The 13,028-nt window shown below is 35.7% G+C and overlaps 1 protein-coding gene across 29 annotated transcripts in view; it reads left to right on the top strand.

Moving 5' to 3' along the window:
- Nucleotides 1–13,028, top strand: part of ADGRL3 (adhesion G protein-coupled receptor L3) — a 571,254-nt gene that overhangs the window by 296,015 nt on the left and 262,211 nt on the right. For all 29 annotated transcript variants that reach the window (XM_065878047.1, XM_065878033.1, XM_065878042.1 and 26 more), the window contains one exon: nucleotides 7,472–7,552. In XM_065878047.1, the coding sequence (XP_065734119.1) occupies nucleotides 7,472–7,552 (81 nt within the window). The remainder of the gene's footprint in view (nucleotides 1–7,471; nucleotides 7,553–13,028) is intronic.

Here is a 13,028-nt window from a genome sequence, read left to right as displayed (position 1 = left end):
GGCATGATCTTACCTGATAGGCTAAGTTGCCTTTAGTTTATAGGCAGAGCCAAATCGAAAAAAATATACATATTTTTATAAATAAATAGTTTTCAACCCTTTTAATGTCTCAACAGCCTGAAAGCTCATGGCCCACACAACTTGAAAATAATTGCTTGCTAAGTAAGGCTTCAGAAGTAAGAGAGGGTTGAGGGCAGTTCTCTGCAGGCTAGCTGCATCCCCTTTCTTACTGTCCTCTGACATCACTCTTGACAACCACCACCTTGATTTGACATTTGAAAGTCACCAATTTATCAAGATGTCAGCTTCCTTATTCTAAAAATGTAGGTTTGGGATTATAAGATATCAAATGTCTTTCTCCCTCCAAACTCTATGGTTCTAAAAATGTATTGCTGTGCTCTGATGTGCAAGTAAAGTATTGACAGTAGAAAGAGGACCAAAAAAAATCCTTTTCCTGTACTTAGTGTTGGTCAAGTCTTTTCTATATTTGAACTTTAGTAGAAATTGCAGAGAATTCCTCAAAGAAATAGAAATTAAATGAAAGTTGAAAAAGAGATTGAAAATAGAAAAATAATGGCTTTTCCAAAATCCATAATGGCCTTTTGGGTTCTACTAACCAGTACCCTTAAATCTTCTACATCTTTGGCATACCTAACACTGGATAGATAGCTCACACATTTTCATTTCAGAATGTGAGCATCTCTTTCTTTGTTTTCGTTTTTTTGGCCAGATCATTTTTTTCCTTCTACTCTCGCAATGTGGATGAACTGTACAACTTCTGACCCAAACCCTATGCTTTACTTTTCTGTGTTCATTTGGGGAGATTATTCCCTTCCCAGATTTCACAATTGTCTTAATATTAATTATTTCAGGTCTCGTCAATCCTGATTAACTAGACTATCACCTTAAAATGAACAAACAAGCAAAAAACCCTGAAAAACATCTCTGTGATAGTGGAAGCCTCATATATTCCTAATGAAAAGTAAAATGGTATAGCTTCTTTGGAAATCAGACTGACATTTCCACAAAAGTTTATACATGGAGTTTACTATACGACCCAACAATTCCACTTCTAGGTATGTGTATTCAAGAAAAATGCAACATATGTCCACACAAAAACTTTTAAATGAAGGTTCATAGCAGGATTATTCATAATAGTCAAAAAGTGGAAATTATCCCCAAAGTCCATCAGCTGATTAATGGATACAATAAATATGGTATGTTTTTACGATGAAATATTATTTGGCAGCATAAAGGAATTAAGTACTGATTCATGCTACCATATGGAGCCTTGAAAAATTAAATTGAATGAAGGAAACTGATCACAGAAGACTATATATTTGTATGATTCCAATTACGTGAAATGTCCAGAACAGGTAAATCTATAGAGATGGAAAGGGGATGAGTGGTTGCCCAGGACTAGGGTGGGTTGGGAGGAAATGGGGAGTGACTGCTGAGAGGCTTCAAATTTCTTTTTATGGTGATGAAAGTAGTCTCAATTGATTTTGGTAGTGGTTGCACAAATCTATAAATGTACTAAAAACATTGAATTGTATATTTGAAATGGGTGAATTGTATGATATATAAATTATATAAGTATATATTTCATATAAATGTACACATATATACAAGTATGTATGTGCATACATGTATATATAAATGCATATATATGACATTTTCATGCAAATGTATCATTTACCTACACTACAAATTGAATAAAATCTAATTCATAAGCTGCCCACCCATTACCCTGTTGCCATTATTCTTCTAGACTCCTAAGCCATGAACCAAGAAGCATTTTTCCCTCCCACTTTTTAATTCTTTGTAATTCTTTTATGAAATCTGTCATTAAGCAATGCTTATTCCTTTGGTAATTACTTTGTAGGGACTTAAAGATAAAATGACATGTGAATAGCAACACCAGGAAACTGTCACCTAAAATTCATGTCCTATAAATTCAATCTTTAAAATTTAAATTCTGCAGCACAAAATAATTAAATACAAGGGTATATAGATGAATCTTAACCTGGTAATATACTTCTTACAAGAAACAAAGATCACAGGGCATCACCAAAATATTATTATCAGTGTGTCTAGCTCTAAGGAGCTAGTAAGGTAGACTCAATAACTAATAATTACAACAATAAAGGTCAAAAAAGTTAAATGAAAGTCATCAAGAAAATTTAGAGATTTTATTCAAAATGGGGAAAATAGAATACTTACACAATGAAATATTCTTATAACCAAAATATAGAAAACTTCAAAAATAATTTATTCCTATTTATTAAAAAGCAATTCAAACAAAAAGCAGTCCATTTAAAATACATGAAGACAAACTATTTAAAATATTTATTCTCCAAATTGGTTTATAGAATTAATGTAATTCTAATACAATCTCAATATGATTTTTTACTTTAAAATTTAGAAAAAAATGCAATAAAATTCAGAAGGAAAAATAAGCAGATATGTATCTTTTTTAATTTGGAAAAGTAAGGACAAAAATAAAAGGAGCACATCACATATTTCGATATACAAAGCTGTGGTTATGAGGACCAGGTGAGACTAGTATAATACAGTCAAATATGGTGGAAAATGTGTCATATTTTTAAAACGTGTTTGTCATGCTTTTTACCTCCCTATGCTCTTTTTGAGCTGATTGCATTTTTTTGCTGAATATTATTCACCATAAAGTCCAAGAGAAATTTTTATGGACGTTATAGTTTTAACTGGAGTTTATTATTATTACTATTATTTTGCATTCATTCTTAATATTTAATTTTTGTCATTTTAATTACAATGAGTCTTGGCGTGATCCTCTTTCAGTTGATCCTGTCTGGGAGTCTCTGTGCTTCCTGTACATGGATGTCTGTTTCATTTCCCAGGTTAGGGAAGTTTTCAGCTACCATTTCTTCAAATATTTTCTCTGTCCCTTTCTCTCTCTCTTCTCCTTCTGAGACTCCTGTGATAAGAATGTTAGTACACTTGAAGTTGTCTCAGAGACCTCTTAAAATGACTTCATTTCTTTCTATTTTTTCAGTTCAGCTTTGGTGATTTCCATTACTATAACTTACAGCTCACTAACTGTTCTTCTGTATCATCTAATCTGTTGATTCCTTACAGTGTATTTTGTATTTAAGTTATTGTATTCTTCAGGTGTGTTTAGTTCTTCTTTCTATCTTCTAACTGTTTGTTCAACTTCTCACTGTGTTCATCCATTCTTCTCTTGAGTTCTTTGATCATCTTTATGGTCATTACCTTAAAATAAACACTTTATCAGGTAGATTGCCTATCTCTACTTCACTTAGTTCTTCTTCTGAGGTTTTATCTTATTCCTTCCGTTGCAACATGTTCCTCTGTTGCCTCATTTTGCCTAATTTTCTGTTTTTATTTCTATGTATCTTGTAGGTTGGTTACATTTCCCAACATTGGGAAGTGGCCTTTTGTAGGAGGCATCCTGTGCATCCCAGCAGCAAACTTCCCTCTGGTCACCAGAACTATATACTCTAGGGGTGTCCCCTTTGTGGGCTGCATGGATCCTTCTGTTATGGAGGGCTGACTACGGTGGGTGGCCTGGTAGGTGTGGCTGGCCCCTGGTCCAGTTGGTTGCCAGACCCTGCGGAAGCTGGCATCTGCTGGTTGGCAGGGCTGGGTCGTGAGGCTGCTCACTGCAGAATGCCACAGGGTCCTGGGGCTAATACTGACCCACTGGTGGCAGAGCCAGATTCTGGGGTGGGTGGTTTCAGGGCTGGGGTTCACAGATCTACTATCAGCCTGCTGGCAGGTGGGCCAGTTCCTGACATGGCTGGCTATGGGTTCTGGGGTGACCCAAATCTGGTGTCAGGCTGGTGTTGGGCTGGATCCTGGGCTACTGGCTGAGGAGCCCAAGGTGTCACAAAGCTTGTGTTGGGGGGACTCCCCTCGTGGTGCAGTGATTAAGAATCCACCTGCCAATGCAGGGGACTTAAGTTCAAGCCCTTGTCCAGGAAGATCCCACATGCCGTGGAGCAACTAATCCTGTGTGCCACAACTACTGAACCTGTGCTCTAGAGCCTGTGAGCCACAACTACTGAGCCCACATGCCACAACTACTGAAGCCCGTGTGCCTAGAGCCCGTGCTCTGCAACAAAGAGAAGGCACCGCAATGAGAAGCCCGCGCACTGCAACAAAGAGTAGCTCCTGCTCACCGCAACTAGAGAAAGCCTATGCACAGCAATGAAGACCCAAAGCAGCCCAAAATCAATTAATTAATTAATTAATTTTTAAAAAGCTGGTGCTGGTGGGCAGGGCCAGGGCCCAAGTGATCTTAAGGCTGGTGCTGGCCTTTTGGTGGGTTGGCTGGGTCCTGACAAAGCAGGCTGCAGGGCTTTTGGTGGTCCTGGGGCTGGTATCTACCTGCTGATGGGCAGGGCTGGGACCCAGCGTCTCTGGCTGCAGAGACCTCGGGTGCCAGGTCTAGTGTCTGTGCAGTAGTATGTAGGCCCAGATCCTGGGCCCTCTGGTGGACAGGGCCATGTCCTGAGATGGCTGTGGGCTCAAGGGGTCTTAAGGCAGCCTCACCCAGTTAGTTACTTGTCCTTATGCATCCTAGTACTGGTGCAAACAAGCTGGTGGGCAGACCAGGTCCCAGTGCTAATAGGCTAGAGGGATGTTCCAAAATGACATTTACCACTACCAGTGTCCGCGTGGAAGAATGAGCTCCCCAGAATGGCTGCCACCAGTGTCTTTATCTCCACGGTGAGCTTCAGTTGCCTTCTACCTCTTCTTGAGGCTCTCCAAGATCAACTGGTGGGTCTGACCCAGGCTTCTTTCAACTTACTGCTTCTGCCTTGGGTCCTGGAGCATGTGAGATTTTGTGTATGTCCTTTAAGAGTGGAGTCTCTATTTCCCACAGCCCTCTGCCTCTCTGGACACTAAGCCCCACTGGCCTTCAAAACTAACTGTTCTGGGGATTTGTCTTCCTGGTACAAGACCCCCCGGCTGGGGAGCTTAATGTGGGGCTCAGACCTCTCACTCTTTGTAGACAACCTCTGCAATTGTAATTATCATCCCCCTTGTGGGTCATCCATCCAGGGGTACAGCTCTTGACTATATCGTGATTCCACCTACTCCTACCCATCTCGTTGTGGTTCCTTCTTTATATCTTTAGTTGTAGAAGATCTTTTCTTCTGGTTTCCACTCTTTGTCATCAATAGTTGCTCTGAAAATAGTTGTGATTTTGTGATTCTGTAGATCAGAAATTTCAGTTACCAGATTGGAATCCATTACTGCATTTCTCACCTTTCTCTAAGGCTTAGAGTCCCAGTCAATGCCTACCACTGTGACTTTCCCTGCCATACTGCATCCTGCAGTTTGCTAGATTTCTCCTTGGAGAGAGAATGGAAATTGTGGCAAACCAGGTTGAGAATTTGACCATCAATAATCCCCATTCCATTCCACTGGCTCTTTGATATCCCCATTTTCCCTTAGGGATTTATACACTGTGAACTTGTACTGCCTAAAGTACCTGTGTTGAGTACTGTCGAGGTTACATGCTCATCCCAAGAACAAAGGCAAATGTGGCATTTAAAGGGACTGTTTACTTCATTATTAATGTAGAGGTAACAGTCCCAAAAGCAGTTACTTGTCAGAGTTTAATCACTAAAATCTATACGCATCATTTTCAGGTTTAATATACCTTCTTTGAGAAAAATATTATGATATAGATGAAAACACTTGAAATTTGAAGTCAAAATATGACTGGCCTTGCTGTTTACTATCTGCATGTTAGTTACTTAATCTCCTCTGCTTGTATCTTTGATTTAAAAATGTGTATTAATGTATTGCCTACCTTTAAATCCTTATAGTGATATTGGTTGCATAAAAGGAGATGATGTATGTATGAATGCGTAGTGGTTATTATTATATGTAGTAAAAGCCATGTTCCTTGGTTTGACATGAAATCAATACTATTTTATATGTTGATGTTATTTTGAACCAATATAAAGTGAAAGATTCTTATTTTCATTTACATGATCAATAAAGTTTCAAACGAATTCATTTGTAATGACACAAGACCTTAAAAATAAAAATGTTTTTGCAACCAAGTATGCAACAGAGGTAAACATCAGGTGTTTTTATAATTAAGATAATCTGAAGTTTTTAATAAGCTATATTACACATGGACTGCTAGCAGTGCACAATCGCTGTCATTTCTTTTATAATAGTGCTTTTAGTATTCCACTGAAACATGACCAGTGAAAGCATAATATTCTTAGTTACCATTATGAGGAGCTCTGTGTATTACAGCCTCTCCACTGTGTCTGCTGTTAGCTAGAAAAATGCTGGGAGCAATAGCAGCTACTATCAACAGGGAGCCATATTAATTATTTGAAATGTGCCTCATAAGAGAAATCAGCAGAGTTTATTACAAGTCGAATATTACTTGAAACAGGAAGGTTACTCTAATTGTTATCATAATCTATGTATCATTAACTTTCCTTGTTTAGGAAAAGAGATTAACAACCCTGTAGATTGCTATAGTAAATGTATAAAATATAACTGCATATTCCCATTATAGAAAGAAAGCTGTGGGTTCTGTACTTTTACCCAAACCTTCGTTATATAAAGTAGCTTTAGAAATTGAACTCTGTAATTATGCTTTCTTGCCTTAAAATCCTAATTGCTTACTGGATTATCAGTATACAAGCTATAGCTACTTTGAGCATTAGAAAACTCTTTTGTTTTTAAGCTAGCAATTTTTTTCAGTCAGCGTCTAGTCCTTCAAATCAACTTTGACTCATGAGACAGAAAATGTGTTACAGATATGCATGTGAACTAGCAGAATGCTTTACAAGAAACAGAGAATGAATCCATCTACCTGCTTTTTTATATTGTGGTTAGTTATTATTTTTTCATCAAGTACAATAAGCAAGTAGGAGTAGTTTTCTACTCAAATAATAAGTAAAAAGTTTAAAAGTAATCATAAAAATAAGGTATAAATTAATTAGGGTTGTAAAGTTATCTAAGTAAGTGCTACTCAAAGTGTTATCTGACATAGATGCCAGTCTGCAGACCATTTATTACTGATCTGCAGTGAAATAAATGCAAAAGTTAAGAGTAAATGTTTAGAAACACTTAAAGCAAATTGATAGAGTACTTAGTGTCTGTTTAATAATGAAAAATGGGGACTTGTATTTTATGTCTTTAGTTTTTGCATTTCATTTTTCTTGTCAATCACTTTTATTGTATTTTTTAAAGTGTCACTCAACAATAAACTTGTGATTTAACAACAACAAAGTAGATGGCTTAAGAAGGACTGATTTAATTGCTTGATGTTTGGATGACACATAATGATTCTGTGTTTGGATAGATCTGTCTGCACTCTATAATGGTTAGTAATTCAGTGTGAAGAGAGATGTATGACATCATAAAACCAAAAAAAATGTAAGAAGACATAATTATAATATCTTAACATTTATTTTTGGGTCCACAGGACAGGCACATCATGGACAGGTACCATACATCTCTCCACCAATTCACCTTGACTCTGAGCTAGAAAGACCCCCTGTTAGAGGTGAGTTGTATTCTTTTTTTTTTTTTAGTTTAAAGAAAAAGAAATTTATTCATTCATTGTTGAAGACAATTAAATTAAAGATAACTGTAAATATGTATCTTACAATGCAGTGCCTATTAAAAAACAGGAGGAAAATGGTGTGTAAGGAACGTTATAACAGAAAGAGTAAGTCTTATTTATAATAAGATGTGAAATATTGTTTTGAGAAATGTTTGTAAACCAAATAAGAAATGAGGATCCATAGTGGAAGACTAGTTGAAAACAAACCTAGATTTAAAGATTACCAGATAACCGTTACTTTTGTTTATTGGAAATTTCTTCTTCTACTACCCTTTTTTATTTTAAAATAAGTTAAGATGTCTTAATCTAAGTCATATTGACAGATTTATTTCCTTGCAAAGTGATATCTTATATTTTATTATTCCTTTTAAAAGTCATTTTATTATTAATATGATAATTTAGTTTTAAAATATATAAATTAAAATTATGTATTTAAATTGATGCCATCTGTTTAAAGATTTTTAAAAATAACCAGTCATACAAAATAGAAGTTAAAAGTAACATTTATCTCATAATCTAAATATAGAATTTATCTTTCTACTTTTAAAAATTAATGATTTTTAAATGTTTTATAATGTTCAAACTAATGTAATAATAGACAAACTTTTAATTTTATAAACACCAAATATCCTAAGGTTAATTTTTCAATTTAAAATAATATGGTATATTTTCTTTTTTTTTTTTCAAAGGGGAACATAGCTTTATTTTTATTTTATTTTATTTTTTCTAACATCTTTATTGGAGTATAATTGCTTTACAATGGTGTTTTAGTTTCTGCTGTATAACAAAGTGAATCAGCTATACATATACACGTATCTCCATATCTCCTCCCTTCCACCCCTCCCTCCCACTCTCCTCACTTTGTCCCAGTGGCATGGTATATTTTCTTATACTTTCAATAGTATACAATAAAAGTCATTAGATCTGACTTTTATGAACATGTTTTCTATACATGCTATTTCTTCTGCCAGGAGTCTCTTACCTTTTCTTTTCTACCTAGTAAGTTTCTACCAGTGTTGCAATGCTCTGCTTTACCTTCAGTTCCTCTGTTAAGTCTTCCCATATACTAGGCAGGAGCTAAGTACATGCCTCTGTCCTCCAAATATCCCCTGTGCTTGCCTCAGTTATTATTCCTAAAACACTGCAGTTTATTTTTCAGCTTGAATGTCCCTTTTTCCTTCTGTAAGATCCTTGAGGGCAAAGTGTCATAATTATTATTTCTCCTCCAGCCACTGATCTGTGCTTGGCACACAATAGGAACTCCTAAAATGATTTCTAAGTGACTGAAAGTGAAGGTGACAGCCTAAATTGTGAAAGATGTATCTTCATTTTTCAAGAAGAAAACTGAGCAGGGACAATAAGAGAACCTTACAAAGAAGAAGCAGAATGAACCAAAATATGTTATATGTGAAAGTTGTGATTTTTTTTTTTTTTTTTTTTTTTTTTGCGGTACCAGGCCTCTGACTGTTGTGGCCTCTTCCGTTGCGGAGCACAGGCTCCAGACCGCAGGCTCAGCGGCCATGGCTCACGGGCCCAGCCGCTCCGTGGCATGTGGGATCCTCCCGGACCGGGGCATGAACCGGTGTCCCCTGCATCGGCAGGCGGACTCTCAACCGCTGCGCCACCAGGGAAACCTGAAAGTTGTGATATTTTTAAGGAAATGTGCTTGAGTGCACAGTAAAATGGGAGCAGTTTAAGAGGAAGAGACTGGGAAGATGTAATGAGGGAGATTGTGAAGGATTCTGTGTCTCATGCCAAGGAGTTTGTACTTTATCCTGGAAAAAAATCATCAAATATTTTTAATTTTTTAAAAAATTTTCCTAAGTTAGTGGGGTGTTACATCATAACAGAATCAGTTCTTGATATGGGAAAAGTATCTCTGAAATCAGTGTAGATGATGAAAGATTGACAGAGGGAAGCCATTTCAGTAATCCAGGTAAAAGATGATTGGGAAATTAGTTAGGAGTGTGTTGGTGGCAATGGTAGGGTCCGAGAAGTGTTTTGAAGAGACATGGCATTGGCTGAACTGATACGGGGAAAAGAGCAGAAATGTCTCTAAGGTTTCTATATTGATTAACTACTTGGATGCTTATGACATAATTTCTCATCATCAGGAAGAGATGAATTTTAAATGGATGCCTTGTTTTAGACATGTTAATTCTTAGTAGAATGTTGTTCCCACCGAAGATGGAGACCTATTTATGCAAGTTGGTGACTTTAATATAATTAAATTCTTCAGACATGATCCTAGTATTATTTGGGAAGAATACTATAAAGTCATGGGTGTGACAGTGTAATAATCGACTCCAAAAGTTATTGGCTTAAAACAGGAAACATTTTTATAGTTCTCAGAGTTGGTTGAATCGCATATGTGCTGACTTGACTGAGGCTGGATGTTTAGTAGTTAGCAGGCTGGTTGGATTTTCAGGGGAGGAAATTCATTCACATGTTTGGTAGTCACCTTGATGTCATCTGCAGTGATGGCCATATGGCTCTCATCTTCCAGCAGGCTAGCCCCAGCTCATTCCCATTGTGACAGGATTCCTTGCAATGAGTAAGAAAGTCCCAAAGTTCAGGTATTGTTTAATACTCTACTTGTTTCATGTTTTTTATGTCCCATTGGCCAAAGCCAGTCACATAGGCAACACTAGACTTAAGAAATGGACTCCATCTCTTGATGGAGGAACCATAATCCAAAGGACCATGGATACAGGAAGGAGAGGAATTTGGGCCATTTCAACCTACTGTAGCTATGCAGATAAAGAGTAAAATAAATTTAGAATGAAGCAAGACAAAAATTGAGTGATAAAATGAAGAGATTTATAGCCAATAAACTTAAACTTGGGAGTTCTAGACGTTTCTTATCTTTAATTTCCTCAGCTACCACACAGAAGTTCAGAAATAAGAAATCCTCACAGTGTCTTTGTGAGGATTAAGGATGATACAGAATAGAGTCTGGCATCTGGTAAGCCCTAGATAATATGTGGCTATTACTATTGATACGAACTTTGGGGTTTGCTGTTGTGACATATGGGAAGAGACTGGGCCTTGGAGCCAGGCAGACCTGCACAACCTTAGGCAGCTTCTGTCTATCAACTGTAAAACAAGTTTTTAAGGATGATTAAGTGAAACAGTTAGTGTCAAGTTCCTGGCAAATAACCTGACATAAACTAGACCCTGAAGAGTTAGTAGGCAAGTAGCATTATTAAGAGCTTCGCTTTAAAGCGGCATCATCTTAGTAAAAGTGATGGTGTTGACCTGGTGAAGAATGATTTACTAGAATCCAGCAGTGATCTCTGCTTTATATCTACCTCAAGTTGTGCTCTCTACCTTAGAAGAATTGTCTTGATAACTTCTAGTTCTCACATAGTTCCTCTACATGCATTGACCCAGAGACCCTCCTAAACTACTGTGATTAATGCAATTGCAGTTATAGTCATTAGCTCATGTGCCATAGTCCTGTAATTTTCAAAAAAAAAAAAATGAACATTTAATTGAATAAATAAAGAGATTTGTATAACTCACCAAAATAACATTGCAAAACATCTTGTGCTTTTTTTCTTAAAACTATCTAATATTTTACTTAAAAACAAATATTGGAAATGGTAAGAGTTGGCAATATCATTGCTTTGGAACCATGAAGTATTTCCTTTCAACTTTCAACTCTCACCCCTCATCAGCATTTACTGTTTCTAATTATAGTGTACATTTTTGATATTTATGCACAGTCAAATTACACAAATGAGCTGTACATTATCTATATCTATGTACAGAGAGGGAGTCTCTCATGTATATTGTAGGTTTTGATTTGAATTTATACAATAAGATAAATTAGGTTCTTTAAATACTTTGAAATACTGTCTCTAATCATTTTTGTGTGATTATATAGCAATATCCTTTGAACTACCTGAAAAACCACATTAGATATCTATTTTTTCTACTATAATTTTATACATATTGAGAAAATGAGAGCTATGTCTTGATAGTCCCCTTCCCCCACTGACCTACAGTTCTCTGTATTCTCTTTCTTTCCCTCCCTGTACCAATTTCCACTGGTGTACATGCATGTTCATGTTTTAGGAATTATTGCTTTATATATTAATTCCCTGTGTATTTTACAGACTTGACTATATTTTCATAGGAAAATCATACTTAAGCTTTTTGATCCATCAAGAGAGCAATACAAAACAATGTTTAAAATGTATTAATATAGCTATCAATATTAGAACAGGGAATTTTTCAGTAGAAACTATGAATTCTCTAACATACAATTACGTATCAGATTGTTTCAGATACTTTGCCATTTTATTCTGTTCTTATCTCAAATATTTTGGATTACTTGGTACCTTTTTTTTTTAACAGTGATTGTGCTTTGAGATAGTGAACTAATTATTGGTAACTTTGGAATTGTTTTTTAACCTCTATTTTTAAAAATAATTATATAATTATTTTTCAAAAAGTATATGTGACATTTTCATTTCTTTTTCATCCCCTTAAGTTCTATATGTAGCTTATGAATCATTTTGGTTTTAATCCACATGTCACCGTACTACCTCCTTTCTATTCTCTTGATTTCTTTCACTTTTGCACTCACTTTTTAGGGAAAAAATAGTTTGTGAAATTGATGCACTTGTTTGTCAAAATGTATTTCTTTTTTGGTACTGTGTATTTTAATTGTGACCAACATGCTCTTAGTAACCATATGGAAAATGTAGTAACAAGTTACCAAATAACCTTGAAAAAAATGTTGAAATCTATATTTCAAGATAGCTGAAGTATATAATAAATTCAGTGGCACCTACCCCCGATGAGTAAATTTGAGAGATTCTATTGTTTAATGTGATCATACATGGCATTTGGTCACATAATTTATGACTGTGATAACTTTATATGCATTCTTCAACTTATAGATTTTATTACTGAATAGGAGTGTAAATTCCAATAGTTTACTAGTGCATTAATGTCACAATACATTACAAGGTAATTAACCAGAGCTGCCACTATAAATAGAAAAAATAGTCACAGCCCTCACTATAAACTAGTTAATAAAAATAAGATCCTGAGTCAGCATTCACCATTATAGTAATTTTTCTTCCCATATGTCTCATTAATCAGGAATTTAAAAAAAAAATAGTTTCATCTAGAAGCACTATTATTTTTAAACCTTTCATTATTAAAACAAGTTTGTTACAATTTTGTACTTAATTTAATGGGATTATTATATATTTCTGTATGCAAATAAGTTCCCTATGCTTTTCAGACATATTTCCCAATTTTGTGTGTTATAACTGAAATGAAAGTCTACTTTGTTATTTTTGTAGCAGATTTGTAAATCAGCACAATGGAATTCTTAGCAGGGCTCATTAGAAGTTGCAGTTCTGAAGGACATGTGTCCTCACCAAGGATCCTCTGTCCT

The sequence above is a fragment of the Phocoena phocoena genome, chromosome 5 (assembly GCF_963924675.1).
Source record: "Phocoena phocoena chromosome 5, mPhoPho1.1, whole genome shotgun sequence".
Taxonomy (NCBI): Eukaryota; Metazoa; Chordata; class Mammalia; order Artiodactyla; family Phocoenidae; genus Phocoena; species Phocoena phocoena.
Note: the sequence above shows the minus strand (reverse complement) of the source record. Positions and strands in the feature narration are given on the sequence as shown.